The sequence below is a fragment of the Lissotriton helveticus genome, chromosome 7, assembly GCF_964261635.1.
Source record: "Lissotriton helveticus chromosome 7, aLisHel1.1, whole genome shotgun sequence".
Taxonomy (NCBI): domain Eukaryota; kingdom Metazoa; phylum Chordata; class Amphibia; order Caudata; family Salamandridae; genus Lissotriton; species Lissotriton helveticus.
In genome coordinates, this window is record NC_136068.1 from 103,479,531 (window position 1) to 103,500,998 (window position 21,468).

The following is a 21,468-nucleotide window of genomic DNA, read 5'->3' on the forward strand; positions in this document are numbered from 1 at the left end:
GGTTGGTCTTGAGTGGTTTGTTAAACAGGTTGGTAGAGAATGTATCTGTACAGATGCACGCCTGTCCCGCTGATGATGAGGGATCACAAAAAGGGGGTGGTGATGGACAGAGTATCTGAGTTAATCAGAACACTCCTACCCAGTCAACAGATCAGGGCTTGATCCATCACCGTTTTTTAGCTCACTACACCATCCCAGTTCAGAACCTGGCTATATGCAAATTAGTCTGTCCCTGGCCCAGTGCATCATGGGAACAGGGCAGACCAAACTACCAAGCCAATTCTTCACTGGAAAGGATACAAGCTTCCGGGGACCGGTTTCTGGCATTACAGCCGCCTTCGGCCCGGCTTGCTTGAATCCTGATGGTGCAATGAGCAAGGGACTCATGTCTGAGCATACCCTTCCACACTCATGGTGGTCAAAATAATTACAAAAAGGGGGTGGTGATGGACAGAGTATCTGAGTTAATCAGAACACTCCTACCCAGTCAACAGATCAGGGCTTGATCCATCACCGTTTTTTAGCTCACTACACCATCCCAGTTCAGAACCTGACTATATGCAAATTAGTCTGTCCCTGGCCCAGTGCGCTAAAAAACGGTGATGGATCAAGCCCTGATCTTTGGACTGGGTAAGAGTGGTCTGCTTAATTCAGGCACTCTGTTCATCACCACCCCCTTTTCTGAATCATTTTGTCCACCATAAGCGTGGAAGGGTATACTCAGATGTGAGTCCCTTGCTCATTGCACCATCAGGATTCAAGCAAGCCGGGCCGACGACGCCTGAAATGGCAGAAAACGGTCCCCGGAAGCTTGTTTCCTTCCCAGTACAAGAATTGGCTTGGTAGTTTGGTTTGCCCTGTTCCCATCATGCACTGGGACAGGAACAGACTAATTTGCATATAGCCAAGTTCTGAGCTGGGATGGTGCAGTGAGCTAAAAAACGGTGATGGATCAAGCCCTGATCTTTGGACTGGGTAAGAGTGGTCTGCTTAATTCAGGCACTCTGTTCATCACCACCCCCTTTTCTGAATCATGATGATGAGGGATCAAGCAGTGAATTAGCATTGTAAGGCGACATGGATTATATCAGATTGAGACTGGGAGAACTGTCAAAAAGACTAGAGTTACTGCCTTTAACCATATAGTTAGAGGTGGTATCGACATTGCTTACCATGTCCCCGGTATGTTTTTGTGGGGGTGGGCTATGGTTCTAGGCCTCCATCTCATCATGCAGGATGGTCTTCAGGTGCTGAGTGGTAGGCGGAATTTCTTAATATTGAGTGGGGAGTCATGTTATGGTTGGGACAGCGTAATTGTTAGATTGCATCAGTATGACTAGGTAATGGCAAGGCTATTTTGGCGTTGAGGGGGTTTAGTTTGGGGAGAGTGCCCATCTTTTAGGTGTGATGTGCTGGTTGGGACTTTTCATACCTCTGGACCATACTTATGGTAACAGGAGTGATTACTGTGCTGGGTTCTATCCTAGGATCAGAGGTTGATATAATTATCTTAGAACGACTGTGTTTCTGCCTCTGCTCCTGGATGCTTTGAATCTTGGCTGGCAATATGTTCTAGAGATTGGCTGCTTGTATAGAGAAAATGGAGCCACATATGGATTTCTTTTTTGATAGTAGAGTCTAACACGTTGCTTGCCTTTGCTAATTCTTTTTTTAGTAGAGACTCTACCACAGATTCCTCATCTTGGATTATTCCCCAAGCATCAGACTGGATCTGGAAAATCTTTAGCAGTACCTCTGCACGCTTGTATTTGCTATGGATATGCTCCACATCAGCCGCGTTGGAAGTGACATTGAGGTGCCCCTATCAACACCTCCCCGGCACCCGGACATCACTTTCTTTTGTGACTATAATCGTGAGAAAACACAGAGCCACGTAAAAACCTAATTTTTTACCAGTCTGCAGTACCTAATGAGATCTTTTGGGTGATGAGCCCAGGTCGCAGAGAGGGCATGATCAGTGATTAATCTATGGCTAAATAGAGTCTCTACCAGAAAAAGCAATACCAAAGGTAAAAGTAAGGTTCTTCTGATCGAGACTTCTCAAAGCACATTTCTAACCTTAGAATAGATACTCAAGCTCACTAGAGGTGGGTCTGTGAACTGGCTTAAACCAAAAAGTCCTGGACAACTGAACAGGGGAAATGGCAGATTCAACGGAGCGGACTGTCCAAATAGTATTGCTTTGTGAACATGAGGAGTGACACCCACGTACTGGCTTGGCAGATGTCCAGGACATGTACCCAGTGTGCCAACGCAGTAGTAATGGCCTTGGCGGAAAGGGCCAGCAAGCCCTCAGGGAGCTGCTTCTTAGCTAATGCACATCAAATTTTAATGCAGAGCCCAATCCAATCATCTTTGCCTTTCTTTGTCTTGGCGAACCCAATGAAGAGTTGATCGTCCACTCTATGGTGCAATCAATGAAAAGAGGGCTCTTTTTGAGTGATTGAGTATCTCATTCACTTTTGGAAGGATGAGGTGGAGTGAAGAATGTAGGCAGTGTGATGTTCTGGCCAACATGAAAAGGAGTGACTACCATTGGTAGAAAAGAGGCACATGTCTGAACGACCAGTTTGCCTGGGTAGAATCTAGTGAATGGAGGGTGAACTGACAGAGCTTGGAGCTCACTGACCCTCCTGGTCGATGTAATAATCATGAGAAGGAAAATGCTACTTACCCAGTGTGCATGTGCACTAGGCATGTAGAGCTGTAGATACACATGCTTTGCATAGCCTGCCATCTAGTGTTGGGTCTGGATATTTGAACTTTGTTTTTCTTCGAAGAAGTCTTTTCTATTCACGAGGTAGGTGACACCTCCTTTTGGCGATAGTGCGGATGGGCATGGACTCCATTGTTCGATTGTTTCCCCACAGAGGGTGATAATGGAGTTAGTGAGAGTCGTAGAAAGAGATGTCCATGTATATATGTAACTAAGTAAGATGTCACTGTGACAGGTATGGGTACCCGGGGAGGCGGGTGGGCGCATGTAAATCTACAGCTCTACATGACAAGAACAGATGCATACTGGGTAAGTAGCATTTTCCGCTCGAGGCATGTGAGCTGTAGATCACATGCTTTGCATAGACTATATAGCAGTGATCTCCCAAAGGGTGGCTAACCTGTAGCTGTTGCAGGCGTTTGAAATAGTGTACGTAAAAATGCTTGGTCCACATTAGCTTGTTGTCTTGCTAACACTTCTACACAATAGTGTTTTGTGAATGTGTGAGGTGTAGACCATGTTGCAGCTTTGCAGATGTCATCTATGGGTATATTTCCTAAGAATGCCACAGAAGCCCCTAGTTTGCGTGTGGAATGCGCTCTAGGGGGAATTGTCAATATTAGTTGTGCTTTTGAATAGCATGTTTGAATGCACTCGACTATCCACCGTGCAATACCTGATTTTGGTATGAGATTGCCTTTATGTGGTGGAGCAAAAGCCACAAATAGTGGTTTTGTCTTACAGAAAGGTTTTGTCCTTTCTATGAAGAAGAGTAATGCTCTTTTCACATCTAAGGTGTATAAAGCATTTCCTGCCACAGAATCTGGTTGAGGGAAGAACACAGGCAACTCAACAAATTGGTTGATATGAAAGGCAGAAATGACCTTGGGTAAAAATTTAGGGTTGGTCCGAAGAACCACGTTGTTTTGGTGTACTTGTAAAAATGGTTCTTCTATGGTGTAGTGCTTGAAGCTCGCCTAATCTCCTCAGTGATGTGATAGCTATGAGGAAAGCTACCTTCCAAGTAAGAAATTGCAGCTCACATCTGTGCAATGGCTCAAAAGGTGGACCCATTAGTCTGGTGAGGGCAATATTGAGATTCCACGCTGGAACAGGTGGAAGTCTTGGGGGAATGACTCTTTTAAGTCCCTCCATAAATACTTTAATGACAGGCACTCTGAAGAGAGACAAATGTCGTCTATACTGGAGGTAAGCAGCTATTGCAGCAAGATGTAAGCAGATGGATGTGTATGCTAAATTTGAACGCTGCAGATGTAATAAATAGCATATAATGTTTTGAACTGAAGCATCAAGCGGGTTGATTGGACTGTTATGACAGCTTATCACAAACCGCTTCCTCTTTGCACGCTGCAGATGTAATAAATAGCATATAATGTTTTGAACTGAAGCATCAAGTGGGTTGATTGGACTGTTATGACAGCTTATCACAAACCGCTTCCTCTTTGCTGCATAGCAGCTCTTGTGGTAGGACGTCTAGCCTCTTTGATGATGTTCAGGCAGTCTGGCGGGAGATTCAGATAGCCAAACTAAGACTTAAGGTGCCAGATCGCAAGGTTGAGATGTCTGGGATCTGGATGTCTTATCTCTCCAAGGCTCTGCATGAGGACATTAGGTGTGAGATGTAGTTTTCGGTGAGGAACTACAGAGAGCTCCATCAGGGTTGTGAACCAGGGTTGATGGGCCCATGTGGGTGCATCTAGGATTAGTGTCAGGGACGCTTGTCTAAGTTTCCGAACCACTGATGGAATGAGTGGGAGAGGCGGAAAGCGTAGGCAAATATACCTGAACAATTCATCCATAGTGCATTGTCTCTGGTCAATGGATGTAGATACCTGGATACGAAGCTTAGGCATTTTGCGTTTAGGTTTGTGGCGAATAGATCTATGTCTGGAAAGCCCCACATCTGAAAGAATTAGAGGAGAACTTAAGGGTGGAGTTCCCATTCATGGATCTGTTGTCTTTCACGACTGAGCATATCTGCAAGAAGATACATTTTGTGACATATGGCCCATCTTTAGATGGTCTGTGCTAGTTGTGACAGCTGGAGAGAATGTCCTCCCCCCCTGTTTTTGTATGTAGTACATTGCTGTCATGGTGTCTGTACGAATCAGGATAGCTTTGCATATTAGATGAACTTGAAATGCTGTGAGCGCCAGAAAAAGAGCTAGCAGCTCTAGAGGATTTATGTGAAGCTGCTTTTGCTGTAAGCTCCACATACCCTGAATTGTGTGCGTCAGGAGAGGAGCTCCCCAACTAGTGAGTGATGAGTCTGCTGTTCGTACTATGTGTGGAAATGGGTCGATGAAGGGCCGCCCTTTTGAAAGATTTTGTGGATTCCACTACTGCAGAGATCGATGGGTGCAGTCGTCCACCAACAGTAGATCTGATAACAGACCCTGAGCTTGGTTTCAACGATATGCTTAGCATTCCTGCAGGGGGTGTATTTGAAGTCTTCCATAAGGGACTATTGGGATACAAGACGCCATAATCCCTAGTAACTACATGAACACTTGAGCTGGCAATGATGTTGAGGCTGAAACTGAGAGTAAAGTTTGCATGTTGCAGATTCTAGCCAGATTGGGATAGGCAGAGCCTTTTCCGGCTCCCAAATACGCTTGTCTGTTGGATGGTTGGAGATGGGGCTTGGACAGATTTACTGTGAATCCAAGATTGCGGAGAAACTGCACAGTTTTGTGAGTGGGACGTAGACAACTTTCTAGCGATCTGGCTTTTATGAGCCAGTCGTCTAAGTATGTGAAGACGAGAATGTATTGTCTTCGTAGATAAGCTGCGACTACCGCCAGGCATTTGGTGAAAACCCTGGGTGCGGTAGTTACTCCGAATAGGAGCACCTAGAATTGATAACGCTGGTCTGCTACCATGAACCTGAGGTATTTGAGGTGAGCAGGGTGTATTAGGATATCGAAATAGGCATCCTCTAAGTCCAGAGGGGACAGAAAGTCACCTTGCTGAAGGAGCGGGAGCACTTGGAGTGTTACCATACGAAAGTGGTCCGACTGAATGTACAGATTTAGTTCTCGGAGGTCTAGTATAGGCCTGAGAGAGCCATCCTTCGTGGAAATTAAGAAGTACAAGGAGTATACACTAGGCCCTTGATATTGTAGTGGGACTGGTTCTATAGCTCCTTTCTCCAGCAAAGAGAGAACTTCTTCATTGAGAAGGGTGAGATGTTCTTGCAACATTGCATGTGATCTTGGAAGAATGTTTGGGGGAGGGTCTATAGGTACCAGGCAGTAACCATATTGGATAATTTGTAGAACCTATTTGTCAGACAGTGATTGTATTCCAGACAGGGAGATACTGGGAGCGATGTCCCCCTACAGGAGTGGAATGATCGGGGGTAGCGGAAGTAAGTCACTGATTGTTTGCGGGGGAAGTGCATGTTGAGTTGCCCCTGCCTCTTCCGTTACTGTTTTTCCCTCTAAACCCACCTCTAAAATAGCCTCTTGATGAGGGCGATGGGTTGTTGCCCTTGTAAGAGGAGGAGGGTTCTCTGTGGATATATTCTTGGAGCCACAACTGTAAAAGGAGCGACAAAAGACTCACCTATTTGAAGGTAACTGCAAAGCCCCCATAGACTTGGCGACCTCAGTGTCTTTTTTTATTTTTTACAGGGAAGTGTCAACTGCTGGGCCAAAGAGGTGTTTGTCAAATGGTTGGTTGAGAATAGAGGCTTGCACCTCAGGTTTGAATCCTGAAATTCTCAACCAAGCATGCCTGCGTAGCAGTATGCTGGTGTTTACTGCGTGTCGGCTGCTTCTAAGGCACACCTGATGGAGGTATTTGTGCTTAATTTACCCTCCTGAATAAGGTCATTAGCCTTTGATTTATGCTCATCAGGCAGATATTGGTTTAGATTCTCTAACTCATCATAATGAGCCCTATCATAGCGAGCCAACAAAGCTTGAGCAGTAGCAATGCGCCAATGATTAGCTGCTTGCGACGTTACCCTTTTGCCAGAGGCATCCATTAATTTTGACTCCTTATCAGGAGGAGAGGACTCACCTGTGGTCTGTGAGTTAGCTCTCTTGCGAGCATTGGAAACCACAAGAGTCTAAAGGCAGCTGATCCTTGATGGAGGTGGGGCGAGTAGGTGCAGGTTTATATTTTTTCTCCACCCTGGGTGTGATGTTTCTTGCCCTCATAGGATCTTTAAAGATCTCATCTGTATGCTTAAGCATCCCTTTAAGCATTGGAAGTGTATGAGTAGCTTTCTGAGAGGAACTCAGGGTTTCGAATAAGGAATCCTCCTCTAAAGCCTCCTTATGCAGCTCCACCCCATGATAATGAGCAGCCCTGTTAAGTAGCTCAATGTATCCTATGTTGTCGTTGAGTAGTGAGGGTCTGGACGGATATAAATTAGGGTCAATGTTTGGATCAGTGTCATAATCTTCCCATGGGTCAGTATCCTGTGCCCCCATCCCCATCATCCTGTGGGTCAGGTGGTGGTGAATATATGGGTGTGATGAGAAAATTTGGATCAGTATGCGAAGGAGGTGGGATGCAAGGTGGAGAAGGGTTAGTACCCACATTTTTCCTCTTCAGAGGAATATGGCAATCCTCCTGCAGGCCCATTTTCCTTTTCCCAGGTAATTTGGAACAGATATGTCCAGTGTCAGTTGCCGTTTTCAGCGTCAACAGTTTCGGCTCCGAACCCTTCGGCTCCCTAGATTTACTCTTCTGTGACGGTGGAATGGTTACCACGACATGCTTCGGTTTAGACGCCGAAGGTTTCAGCTTGGCCACAGCATGTGAGCGACTCGAGCCCAAAGGCTTTTCCTTGCGTTTCGGCGCAAGGCCCGAGGGAGGGGTGTCCGAAACTTTTTCTCGGTGCCATCCTTAGCCCGAAAGCAGAGGAGGGACCGGAGCCTTTTTCTTCTTGTGTTGCTGGGGCAAGAGTATTTCTGTACTCGCGGTACGTTGACCCGGTGTAACTTGCTCCTCTTCTTCCATGTCTGAGTCGGCATCGGACAGGGAGAAATGCTCTGCTTCTTCTTCGGCTCCTTGAGCGTGGAACTCTTCTCTGTCGGAATCTTCACCGAAGATGTCCAGTGCGGAGCCGCTCTGATGTTGCATTTCGTGACGGCGAGCCAGACGGTCACGGAGCATCATCTTTGATTGAAATGATCGGCACGTGTCGCAGTCTTTATCGTCGTGTTCCGGGGATAGGCAGAGGTTGCACAGTTTGTGCAAGTCGTTGTGTGGAAACTTAGGGCATTATCCAGGACATAGCTTGAATGGAGTCCGTTCCATTGACTGCTAGCGAACTCGGCGCGGGTAGGCCCAACGGTACACGGAAAATGTGAAAACGCAATTGAGAAACATTACTGTCGAGGGTAGTGGATTGCGTACCGAAGGAAACCCGAGAAACGGTGCAGAACCGGAGCGCAGCAATTCATAGATTAATATTTTTATTTTTAGGTGTGTGCTCCTGAAGCAACATGGGGGATGGAGGACGGGAGAGAAGGATGGCGAGAGCAAGGAGAATAGGCGAGAGGGGATGGGTGAGCACATGGACAACGTATGGTGTGCAAGAAGTGCTGGGGTCAAGCACATGGACAACGGAGGGTGAGCTGGTAGGGCTCGGGCCAAGCACATGGTCAATTTCAGTTTTTTGGCCGGGGCAAAGCACACAGATAGCAGAGTGTGGGCAGGAGGGCCTGGGGGCAAACACAAAGACATTGCGAGTGTGGGCGGGAGGGGCAGGTGTAGCCAGGAAAACAAAGGAGAGTGGGCGGAGGGGCGGAGGCCAATCACACAGGCAACGGTAGTTGGACAAGAGGGACTGTGGGCAACCACGTGGGCAACTGAGGGTGGGCTGGGGACAACCTCAACGACAATGGTGACTGAGTGGGAGGGGATGAGGCAAGCAGATGGTCAGCGGAGTGTGGGTAGGAGGGAGGGGCCGGTATAAGCACATGGATAAAGGAGGGTGGGATGAAGGGCTTGGGAAGCACACAGACAATGGAGGGTTGGGGTTGCTAGGGCAGGCACATCAACACCGGAGAGAGGGTTAACGGGAGGAGCAGGTAGTGGAGCGCAAAGGAGGGAGGAGATGTACAGGAGGGAGACAGATGGAAAACACACAGACAATTGTTGAGCGCTTAAACAAAAAGAAAAAGAAGAAGCTGAAAAAGAAGCAGTGGACGACATAGTAATGTGTTCATACTCCAGGGAGTGGACAAACACATGAAGCAGAAGGAAGTGAAGAGAAGCAGAGGAATAGAAAGCAAGCAAATGAGTGACAATGAAGCCAACCAATTGTAAGGAGTGGGTTGCCTCTGAGCCCACTCTAAGGTATTAGGCAAGACCATACAAGACTGCAAGTTAACATACACTGGGCAGGACTAGATGTGGAGCCACACAGTGGGACAGGACTACACATTAATCCTATGCACTGGGCAAAACAACAAACTACAAACTAAGTCATGCACTAGGCCACGCCCAAAAGTAACAGAATGAACTAGTGAAGAACATCCCTTCGGCAGGACTACAAGTTAAGCCATACACTGGGAGAGATGCAAAAGCATGATGCCTCCCTTAGGAGATGACTACAAGTTAAGCTACGCACTTGGACAAGATTTAAAAAGTTAGGCCATGTACTGTTGCTGGACCATAAGTAAAGCCATGCAGCAAGACACTGCTTTGCAGGACACTGCTTTCTTCAGATCCCTAGAGTCTAGCATGGATTACACTGTTGCTTATCTCAACTGGATAAGTGATGAAAATATATGGCGTACCTCCAGTTCTTTTTTCGTGAGCGGCGTTGCACTCCAGTTCATTCCAGCCTCCCGCAGAGGGAAAAGCCTGCAGGAAGTATCAAATTCAAGAGATGAAATTCAGATGACAGCGTACTACACCACCACATACCAACAACTCAAACCAACATGACATAACACACCTTCACAACATGACACATCTGCAACAAATTCATCACGAAGAAAATGAACTGTACATTTGATATTTAGAAAAATATTAATGTGCACGTTCAGGTCTGGCGTAATTTGTCTTTTCATTTGTGTCTGACAAGAAAGCCACTTCTTGAGTCTCAATCAATGAGGTGAATTGGGCAAGTAGTGGAGCTGAAGGGAACCCTCCTACTAACTGCTTAAGGCATTGCAACACTGTGCAGTGCAGGGGATTTTAACTGAAACATGCATGAACTAGCGAACATATACCCCATATGCATCACAATCTGTTCCTGGAACTGTCCACATATCCCAGACATCATTAAAGGTTCCTGAACAAGTAACCATGGCCTGACAGTATTACTGCCAAGATCTATCTCAGTACTAATATGTGCCCTCGGTTTCAGCTTGATGGCATGCAATTGCATTAGCCCGGGTATGCCCTGGACATCATGTCTGGCCACAAAAGCAGCTCATTTGTTCCCCAGACATTTTGTGTGACACGTTTACTTTGGTTGTATTATACATATAGTGGTACAATTCTGACATGTCACTGCACCAGTTCTCAGTCACCCAGAACACTGCTAAAATTGTGGTATTCCACTGCACTGAGAATTATCTAAGGCCAGTGTTTCCAGACTGTGGGTCGCGACTACGCTGATTTTTGGTGTGTCGCAATAGTCCAAGTAATGAATGAAAAGACCGTTAAATTCTGTATGTATCTGGTCACATTTGCTGCACTTCAAAGAGAGAGGTCAAAGGTCAGGCTATGTGTTTACAAACTCCTCTTAGTGAAAAAAAAGTAAAGTGAATTATGTGACATTATTGCTGGGGTACAAGGAATGGGAAAGGAAAGGCTTTAGGATGTCATTTGTTTGTAACACAACACAATGTAAATACTTATAAATGAACTGAACACATTCAGCAATTAGAAATGCAAAACCTAAGCACTTTTTTTGTAATTCTAATGTGAGATGGAAACAAAGATTTTAATAGGATATAAACAAGTCAAGACACTTTAAATCAGTGATGCAAAAATGACAAATATTCAATGAAACCCGATTTCCGCACCATTTGTGTGTAATATCGTGTTACCAGTAAAGCTGTATGCCTGTGCAAAGTTAGTATCCATTTCAATGGAAAATGTGCTATCTGTAAAGGACAGTGCTATCCTACACGGTGCTTTAGTTACATTAAAAAAAAGAAAAAAAAAAGTCATCTCATGTCCATTAATGATAGGTGGTCGCAAATATCAGTTGTTCTGAAAAGTTGAGCCTTGGTTCTAAAAAGGTTTGGGAAGCACTACCCTAGGCAGTAGCACAGGTATAACATAACCCTACATCCGTGTATGTCAAATCTCCCATCTTGATGGCACATGGTGGAGTCTTGCTGGCTCTACCTCTGCTTAAATAATATTAAATTAAAGTTTGCTAAAGGATAATTACTTATATCACTTAGGCCCCATACAAAAATACAAAGTGAATGAAAACAATTAATCAATCTGATCAATGAATGCTGTAACCATGAGCTAGGCTGGTCTTCAAAAATATATTTAAATCAGCCATTTATACCAACATCCTATCTGTCTTTCTCGTCATAACCTCTGGAATAGGCCAGTGAAATCATAAGCAAAGATACAGTATCCATCTCAAAAGCAGGCCACTTTGTGCCAACTGCATAGGTAAGCAGCTACAGTTTATGGCGCCTTAAACACTAAAGTATACAAAAAGTGATAGATGGAATACTTGAAGATTGATAATCACTTGGGCCACATCCCAATCCATCATTATTTTTGAGCACCGTGACACCTCAATTAGGACACAGCTGCATGTAAATCAGTCTTGACCCTGCTCCAATGGGAGAAGTCCAGCCTGAACAGTCCGATAAGGTCCTCCCTGACCCGAACACAAGCAACCCAAGACCGGTTTCACCCTAGTTATGTTCATCAGCCAGGTATAGGTTGGTCCCTGTGACAATGAGCACGGGACTCACGTCTGGGCATACCCGTCCCACTAAAGTATACAAAAAACATGATGGATGGAATGCTTGAATTGGTATCAGCCACAGGTTATCACTTGGGGACCACACTTTAAACATGCACATTAGGTATCAGAACTCAGAACGGTTCCCACTGCTGATCTTCTTGGCCTCTTCAGGACTATGATGGCCTATGCAAATGCGATGAAAGGTTCTTATAATGACAATTCTTTTTGGCGAGTGTTTCTTGTGTAAAGTTATTAAATATTCTTTAATCTGACGGAAAGCCTACAAGAATATTGAATACAAGTACTAAATCATTAACTAACACTGTAGCAGCAAAGACAAATAGATCATCATAATTGTTCTTTTTCTGTCTGGGTATAATCTGTGGTTCCTCTACTAGCTCTAGTTGTGAACCGACCTTGCTGTGGAATAAAATATCCTTGTGAACAGGGTGAACCAACCCCATCCTTAAAGAGTGCTGAAGAGGACACCGAGTAGAAAAAATAGTGTCAGCAAACACAAAAAAATCTACATTTGCCTTCAGCATCTGCAATATCTAATGTAGGATTTAAAAAGTGTATACAAATATTTCCCTCTCATGCTAGATTTGAGATGAATTGTGTTAGCATGCCTCTGCACTACCATTAACCCCAAGCATAAGCCTACTTTAGCCCTGGAAGCAATGAAGAGTGCATAGGACAAGGCCCTTGAATGTCAGAAGTAACAGCCAAAGAAAAATAACTTCTGGATTGCTTATAATTTAGGCATGCGTGAGGGGTATGAAATCTTTCCAAAAAACTAAAGATATCTCATGAACTGTCTACTGTCCAAAGCTGGATGTTGATTGGCCCGATAAGGGTCAGTTGCTGAAGTTCACCGAACATTCTAAGAAGGGGATGAACTCAAAATGCTCTCCCATACGTTCATGCTGAGAGGGTAATAGGAGAGGGACACAGAAAACACAGTCTGGCCTACAGAACTGAATGATGATTTGTGGAAACATTGTGCAGCCAAGTTCTGCACCTACTGCCAAGTGGGTAGTGAGAGCAACTGTACACAAAATATGGTGTGACTGGAGGCTCTATTATGTGCCCCAGTGCCCATTGAACTTGGCTTACTGTTATACCCTACAAGTTGTGGGGTAGAAGTTACCAAACAGAGCTAACTGGGCTTGGCGGTTGGCTACACCCTTTGCCAGCGAGAGTGGAGTCTAAAGTTGTCGGCATGCCTGTAGAAAATTTGCAACACCATGCCCTTTTATACCCTATGTTTTACCTCCAATGAACCCAACAATTGAACAGACAAGCTGCAGGTGATCACTCAATGTTCTTTTAGCTTTTGCTGACGTCAGAGCTACGCTTCAATGCCAAAGGGGCAGCTAAAGTCCACCCCTAGCTAAGAGATGATGGCAACCGCCTCACCCCCAATCCAAGGGCAGTGGTCTGGCGAAATTGGAGCGCAGGGACACAGGTCTGTTTATTTGTACGTATGTGTGAAGACTGCTTCCCCATGTTAAAGGACCATGCAGTCCCGATAACATGGGTATGCTCTATTCCCCATATCTAGAACATGTATGAAGGATGTATGTTTCGTCTGTGCTTGTGAGTGAGAGGGTAGGGTTCGTAGGTGGGCTAGTGAATGGTGGAGTCCATTTGCATTCTTTTAGTGATTTCCTTGTGTAAGTTGGCTATGCCTCAGACATACCAGCCTTCACATAACTCCCTTTTACCCCGTAACATTCTCAAACCCCGAAACCTGTGCAACTGGTGTGTGTGGAGAAGTAATCAGCGTATCCCCTTAGTCTACTGTAGGTAGGTCACATATCTTCCCTAGGGCGCCATCCCTCAATCAATTTTTTGTGTGAAAAGATGCAGATTCAGCCAAAGTCTGCCCATAAAAATACAGACCTAGGACCAGTCAGACCGGTTAAGACTTGGGACTAAGAACAGACCTCTGGTTGGTCCTGAGATCCCATTTTGGTCACTACTGTGGCATAAGTAGTGGTCCACCCTGCCAGTACTAGGTCTGTTCTTTGCAGTTAGGACACCAAAGAAGCCTTCACACCAGTTCAGGAGCAGAAGACACCGGGCCTTCGAGTGGTTGACGTTCTCCCTCTGTCTGGGAGAACAGTGGAGTAGCGCAGCTGAAGTTAACTGTAAAGAGACAGAAAGACTACTGTCTGCTTGGGATTTAAATGTACCTGCAAGGGTAAGACAATGCAATCCATAGGAGGAATTCCATAAGTGGCAGCTGATAGCAAGGCTTAGGTCAGAACAACCCACTTTTAATATCCAAGCATCTCTGGAAGTTATTTGTTCCATGCAATTGCACCTTTTGCTCTCAATTTAACTTCTGTGGCAACATTCTAGTTGTGGACAGTGTTACTGCAGTGTTTAATCTCAATGTAACTGCTACAAAGACATCTGATCAGTGAAACTGCAGGCTTCCATTTCTATATTCTCTCTATGAGTTACAGAGTTACATAGTTACAGACAGTTGCACTGCAAGCTTTAGTCTCCATGCTCTTTATGTGAGCTACTTTGTTAACAGACAACACTAATGGAGTCATTGCTTTCTAGGTAGTCCCTTTAAGGACATCTGTAGACTTTGACTGCAACATGAACCTTTCTTACCTATGCAGCATTTGTCTGAACATCAGTCTGCTGCATGGAAACTACATTGTTTTTACATTGGGACTTAGTGACATCTGCTGTTGGTCACAAGTACTACAGCAGTGCAGCTACATCTAATGTAGTATACAATGAACCAACAGTGAATTCAATGATGCTGTGCTATATAATGCTAACAGTCATGCCACAGCACTGATACTTTCACTTGTCAAGTCATTTACTAGAGTTTTACAGGATCCCTCAAGGAGATGCAGAACTCGGTCGTAGCGGCCCAGCGCTCAAGTCGGATTTTAATGAAAGTTTGCAGGGATATAAATTATTGTGTGTAGATGATCCTTTTAGGTAGTTTAAGTGAATTGGTTTAGTAGTTAAGTTATAAGGCATGAAAACTTAGTGATATATTGGCCACAGGTATATCGCAGTAATTCTGCAGTATACTGTGGTACTTGCCGATGAAAAGGCAGTATAGGACGACTAATGGCTGCCTTTACAAAAGTAAAAAGCAGCAATGTTGATTTTAACACACTTTGGCTGTGTTCTGGGTTGTGGTATTTAGTATAGGTTAAGTAGTGAGTTTTATATTTTTTCCCTACCTATTACCACTTTATAAAAGTGGTTATTGACAGGGAAAATGATCTATATATTTTTATACATATTTTTAAACAAAAGGTAACAGAGTACTATTTCCTTCCTATACACTTATAAAAGAGCAGGACTCTATATTTACACTTAAAAGCCGGAAAACAGCCAAAGTGTTGTCTACACAATATGGTTGCCTTGCTTTTGTAAGGGCTGTCGTTAGCCAATAATAAACAGTTTTGTCATCCGAATGTACTGTGGTATACTGTGGCCAAATATATCACTCCTTTTTTTGTGCATTATGGGACTGGTTCACAATGGTAAACCTACTCGTTTATGTATGTATACAATTAGTTATTATTCACAAAGGCATTTTACTAGTAGTATGTTTACGACTGCGGACTCTCCGCACATAAAAAGAGAGGACAGTCCTATCTTTTTAAGTGCAAAGACTCCGCAGTCATAAAGACACTACTCATAAAATACATTTGTGAATAGAAAAAAATCGTAATCTTGCTTATTTGTACAGTAGTGTGTGTGTGTGTGTGTAGTATTTGTAGATTGTATGGGTTCTTGTTAATTAAATTGTTTTTCATGTTTTGTGCAGAATAATTGATGCATGTTGGATGTTATGAGTTTGTAAATAATGTGATCCAATAAATCCATACATTTTTATTGCATATATTCATTTTGACTCCGTGTAAGTCCATTTGTCTGAAATGAATACATTACACTTCTAGATAAAGTCATTTCAAATATGGGTGTCAGTTGAACTAAATGCACACATAACTTTGTGGGCCGGGCATGAAGTTCTTTTGTTCGGGCCCTCGGGAATTATGCAGCACTGAAGGGCCAAATTATGACGAGACGGACAAAATTATACATAAAGTACAAATTATTTTGCATAATGTGGTACAATATATACTAATATTATTTTGGTATTTCATAAGCTCACTTGTTAACCTTTGGAAAGGGCCTTCCATTGTGCTGGCTCACATTTTGGTGCTCTTTTTAGTGACATTTGAACTAATTGAGCTATAAACATTATTGTTTCATGAACCCTGCTAGCAAGCAGCACATTATGGGTAATGCGGCAAATCCATAAGTATGCGGAAAATGCTGCAACTGCCTGGACTAGTATAATTTCAGTGACGGTCTATATTCAGGTTGATTGTATGGCAGTAATTGTATACTCTGTAAGTTAAGAGCAGACAACAGAGATAGGTGTGTGCAGCTTTCAGGACATACATTTTGATCTGATTGACCGACTTCTTGCCCATTCATCGTTCCAAGTCTGAGACTGATATATTGATTGAGAACCTTCTGTTCTCAAAAACAAAACAGGTGTGTGGAGGGTCAAGGGGATATTTAATGACCTTTCTGCTCATACCCCTTACTACAATATATAACCATACAACAAGAGCAGACAAGGTCTGGAAAATGGTGTGTAGCTATACTAGCCAGGGTGCAGTACCAGGATACGTGGAATAACACATGATGGTGAAGATCACTGACTATATGAATCCCATCAGACCACCTTAGTGATGGAGTTTGCGTCATGTGGGATGTTTACTGATCATTCCAAGACGCAACCGACCTTATAGTGCCGATGCAGAAATGGATGTCAGGAGGATAGTCGTGATAATCATCATAGAGTGATATTTGACTAAAGTGCAGTGCCTAGAAAAAAGTAGTGAAAGATAAAATCGACTACATGGGCGTTGTAAAATATTCAAGACGCACTCAATGTGTCAGAGATTAAAAACACGCCGGGTAAAAAGATTACCCTATGGCGCTGTGAAGAACGGTCGACATGTTTCAGCTCTAGGGGCTTTCCCCCAGCTTTCTTCAGGACCATAAAAAAAGGCTACTACAACCCAGAGTGAGATGTTAAATCAAAACCCAACTATGTACTACAAAATAGGTACATATCTACCAGGAACCATCACAGTCGAATGTCCACTGGAAGAAAAGGAGATCGTCTTCTTCCTAGAAAATGGAGTTTGATTTACATCAACATCATGTATCAAGTACGCATCCAAATACATACACACAAGCCGCACAGGCAAAACACACTTGCAAGAATAATTGACATTCTGCATATTTAGAAAAAAGCTTAATAGCTCAAACAACATGAGGCATTTCCGCATGATGCTACTCACCCAGCTTTATGTGGGTGAAGACCTCACCTCACCCGGCAACCGCTCGGGAGTGTGAGACCCCGCTCTATAGTGTAGATAAAAGGAAACAATGAGTAACAACCCTATAGTTTCCAAGCCAATCGCTCTACACAGAAACCCAACATACGTGTGAAAGTGACCCTACTGTTAAAAACCCCACAGACCTTACTTAGATGTGCGATTTCATATGCAATGGACCCAACTAATGCAATACCCCTAATACCGTCGGGCACAAGGACATACTCGTGTTCAACTAAGTGGGTGTTTACAGTGGGTTATGACGCATATATACCTATACGGCACAATATGTGATTATGTGTGACTTAGAACTAGTAATTGAAGATTCCCATGATCCAGAATACAACATTTGCCCGACGACCTTAAACTTCAAAGCCCTTGGTAATGACCTGAAGATTCTTAGGCTTAACAGGCCGTCATAACTAGACAACACAGAGTACCTCAACTAACAAGACTCCATAGTGCGAGATAACTGTTCCTACTCTAAAAAACACATTGACTGCAGTGAGACAAGCAGAGGACTAACCTGTCCGTCGGTGACTCGGATGGTAACCCGAGCGGAAATGGAGGTGTCGGGGAGGCCGTTACTCGCACTTATATAGCTGCCATTCACTAGAAGAAGTGGCCGCTATCGCCATTGGGAATCCGCAAACTGCAGCGTAAACGGAGAGACACTACTCTCATGCGCATGCGCCTTAGCGCAATCCAGGTAGAAAGCGTCAGTGTGTGCAGAGGGACACTGCTCTTGCGAACATGCGCCGTGACGTTAGGCTGTCAGACAATAGCGTGTGATTCGTTATTGTCCATGTGCTAGTTAAAGAAAAGCCTGACACTCAATTGGGACATTAATCTCTAGGGTGTAAGTAGATTGCACGAGACCCACGCGCAAAAGTAACGCTTTTCATACTCGAAGAGCTCGTAGTAAATGGTTACTCGGGTCAAGAGAGCACCCTAAAACTTCGTGTATGTCTGCAGGTAGAACCATATGTGAGTGTCCTACCCCCAATGTTTGTTTGAATAGGAGAGGTTGACGCTGGGGTCTCTCGGATGAAAACCTTATGGGATGGAGGGATACTAACCCCAAGAAGTGAGCAGACAAACGTTTAGTCTCTGTGGAGTCACATGAAGTGAAACATCCACACAAAACTGCTTATCCTATGGAGTGATGCTAACTCGTAGTAAAGTCATGAAGGGTCACAATTAGATAAGGCACATCTTGGCCCTTAATTAGTAGGTGCCAGAAAATAGGGTTTATCAGAAGGGAGGTATGCACAAGAATGTGGCTAGTATAGCTACACACCATTTTCCAGACCTTGTCTGCTCTTGTTGTATGGTTATATATTGTAGTAAGGGGTATGAGCAGAAAGGTCATTAAATATCCCCTTGACCCTCCACACACCTGTTTTGTTTTTGTATAAAGAGCAACTTTTTAGTTGCGGGTCCTTTTGTGAATGGACGCAACGCACCTCTGGTTGCATCCTTTAGGCTCACCTAACATTCTTGTGCATACCTCCCTTCTGATAAACCCTATTTTCTGGCACCTACTAATTCATGTGACTCCACAGAGACTAAACGTTTGTCTGCTCACTTCTTGGGGTTAGTATCCCTCCATCCCATAAGGTTTTCATCCGAGAGACCCCAGCGTCACCCTCTCCTATTCAAACAAACATTGGGGGTAGGACACTCACATATGGTTCTACCTGCAGACATACACGAAGTTTTAGGGTGCTCTCTTGACCCGAGTAACCATTTACTACGAGCTCTTCGAGTATGAAAAGCGTTACTTTTGCGCGTGGGTCTCGTGCAATCTACTTACACCCTAGAGATTAATGTCCCAATTGAGTGTCAGGCTTTTCTTTAACTAGCACATGGACAATAACGAATCACACGCTATTGTCTGACAGCCTAACGTCACGGCGCATGTTCGCAAGAGCAGTGTCCCTCTGCACACACTGACGCTTTCTACCTGGATTGCGCTAAGGCGCATGCGCATGAGAGTAGTGTCTCTCCGTTTACGCTGCAGTTTGCGGATTCCCAATGGCGATAGCGGCCACTTCTTCTAGTGAATGGCAGCTATATAAGTGCGAGTAACGGCCTCCCCGACACCTCCATTTCCGCTCGGGTTACCATCCGAGTCACCGACGGACAGGTTAGTCCTTTGCTTGTCTCACTGCAGTCAATGTGTTTTTTAGAGTAGGAACAGTTATCTCGCACTATGGAGTCTTGTTAGTTGAGGTACTCTGTGTTGTCTAGTTATGACGGCCTGTTAAGCCTAAGAATCTTCAGGTCATTACCAAGGGCTTTGAAGTTTAAGGTCGTTGGGCAAATGTTGTATTCTGGATCATGGGAATCTTCAATTACTAGTTCTAAGTCACACATAATCACATATTGTGCCGTATAGGTATATATGCGTCATAACCCACTGTAAACACCCACTTAGTTGAACACGAGTATGTCCTTGTGCCCGACGGTATTAGGGTTATTGCATTAGTTGGGTCCATTGCATATGAAATCGCACATCTAAGTAAGGTCTGTGGGGTTTTTAACAGTAGGGTCACTTTCACACGTATGTTGGGTTTCTGTGTAGAGCGATTGGCTTGGAAACTATAGGGTTGTTACTCATTGTTTCCTTTTATCTACACTATAGAGCGGGGTCTCACACTCCCGAGCGGTTGCCGGGTGAGGTGAGGTCTTCACCCACATAAAGCTGGGTGAGTAGCATCATGCGGAAATGCCTCATGTTGTTTGAGCTATTAAGCTTTTTTCTAAATATGCAGAATGTCAATTATTCTTGCAAGTGTGTTTTGCCTGTGCGGCTTGTGTGTATGTATTTGGATGCGTACTTGATACATGATGTTGATGTAAATCAAACTCCATTTTCTAGGAAGAAGACGATCTCCTTTTCTTCCAGTGGACATTCGACTGTGATGGTTCCTGGTAGATATGTACCTATTTTGTAGTACATAGTTGGGTTTTGATTTAACATCTCACTCTGGGTTGTAGTAGCCTTTTTTTATGGTCCTGAAGAAAGCTGGGGGAAAGCCCCTAGAGCTGAAACATGTCGACCGTTCTTCACAGCGCCATAGGGTAATCTTTTTACCCGGCGTGTTTTTAATCTCTGACACATTGAGTGCGTCTTGAATATTTTACAACGCCCATGTAGTCGATTTTATCTTTCACTACTTTTTTCTAGGCACTGCACTTTAGTCAAATATCACTCTATGATGATTATCACGACTATCCTCCTGACATCCATTTCTGCATCGGCACTATAAGGTCGGTTGCGTCTTGGAATGATCAGTAAACATCCCACATGACGCAAACTCCATCACTAAGGTGGTCTGATGGGATTCATATAGTCAGTGATCTTCACCATCATGTGTTATTCCACGTATCCTGGTACTGCACCCTGGCTAGTATAGCTACACACCATTTTCCAGACCTTGTCTGCTCTTGTTGTATGGTTAACCTTCTGTTCTCCCCATGCTGCAAAACATTGTAAACTGGGGTAGCAGGAGTTACTCAGAGGCATCTGGGAAATTTTTAACTAGCTAGGCACTGTGCTATTCTGGACTGAAATAAATACTAACGGATTGCTCAGTGATCTGAAAGCTCACCACTGACAAATGTGGAGTTCTGGAGGTCATGAGTTTGAATTCTGGCAAGGCACATGGATGGATAAATGGAGTACAATTGATTGTGTAATAGTCATATCTGATATTTAGACTGCTTAGAAACGGCAGAAGGGCAGTAGTTAGCGCTATGTAAAGAAACACAATGCTATAAATAATTTGACAAAGGCATATATCCTCTCTTCGATTTCTCTCTGTGACATATAACAGAAAACGTCACTCATTTCTCATTCGCTCTCTGTCGCCTGCAATTCTCTAAGAAACCTCCAGTCTCCATTGGAGGAGCCCCACAGTCAATTTGATTAATGAATGTCTTCCCCACCATTATGTGGTAACCTGAGCCTTGCTAGAATATTACTTTTATTTTTAAAAATTCAAACAATATTGCAGTTGCGTAAAATCAATCTTGTTCACCCACCTCAAGGCACTGCTCTGAGTTCACCACTAGAGTCATGTACGAGTCGGTGACTCAGATTCCAAGTTCACGCTCGCTGTTCACAGTTACTGACATTTTGCTGCTTTGTAGACCATAATTGGTTTTTAAAGACGTTAGTACTTGTATGCTATTTTAAAAACTTGCTGCTCTTTTGCACTTACTTACTGCTCATTTGCATATCACCGAACCGGAGACATCTCCCCCCGTGGGTCCCGCCATATTGGGTGAGGAGCCGGCCGAGCAGTCTAGTGCTCCGCCCCTCCCACCCTTTCTCCCATAAAAACCTTGGACACTGAACACATCCCACTGATTGCTAGTGTGAG

General features: G+C 44.1%; 1 protein-coding gene across 2 annotated transcripts in view; it reads right to left on the bottom strand.

The window, feature by feature from the left end:
- OGFR (opioid growth factor receptor) overlaps nt 1-21,468 on the bottom strand; it is an 83,575-nt gene that overhangs the window by 16,069 nt on the left and 46,038 nt on the right. For both annotated transcript variants that reach the window (XM_078651629.1, XM_078651630.1), the window contains one exon: nt 9,520-9,586. In XM_078651629.1, coding sequence (XP_078507755.1) covers nt 9,520-9,586 — 67 coding nt within the window. The remainder of the gene's footprint in view (nt 1-9,519; nt 9,587-21,468) is intronic.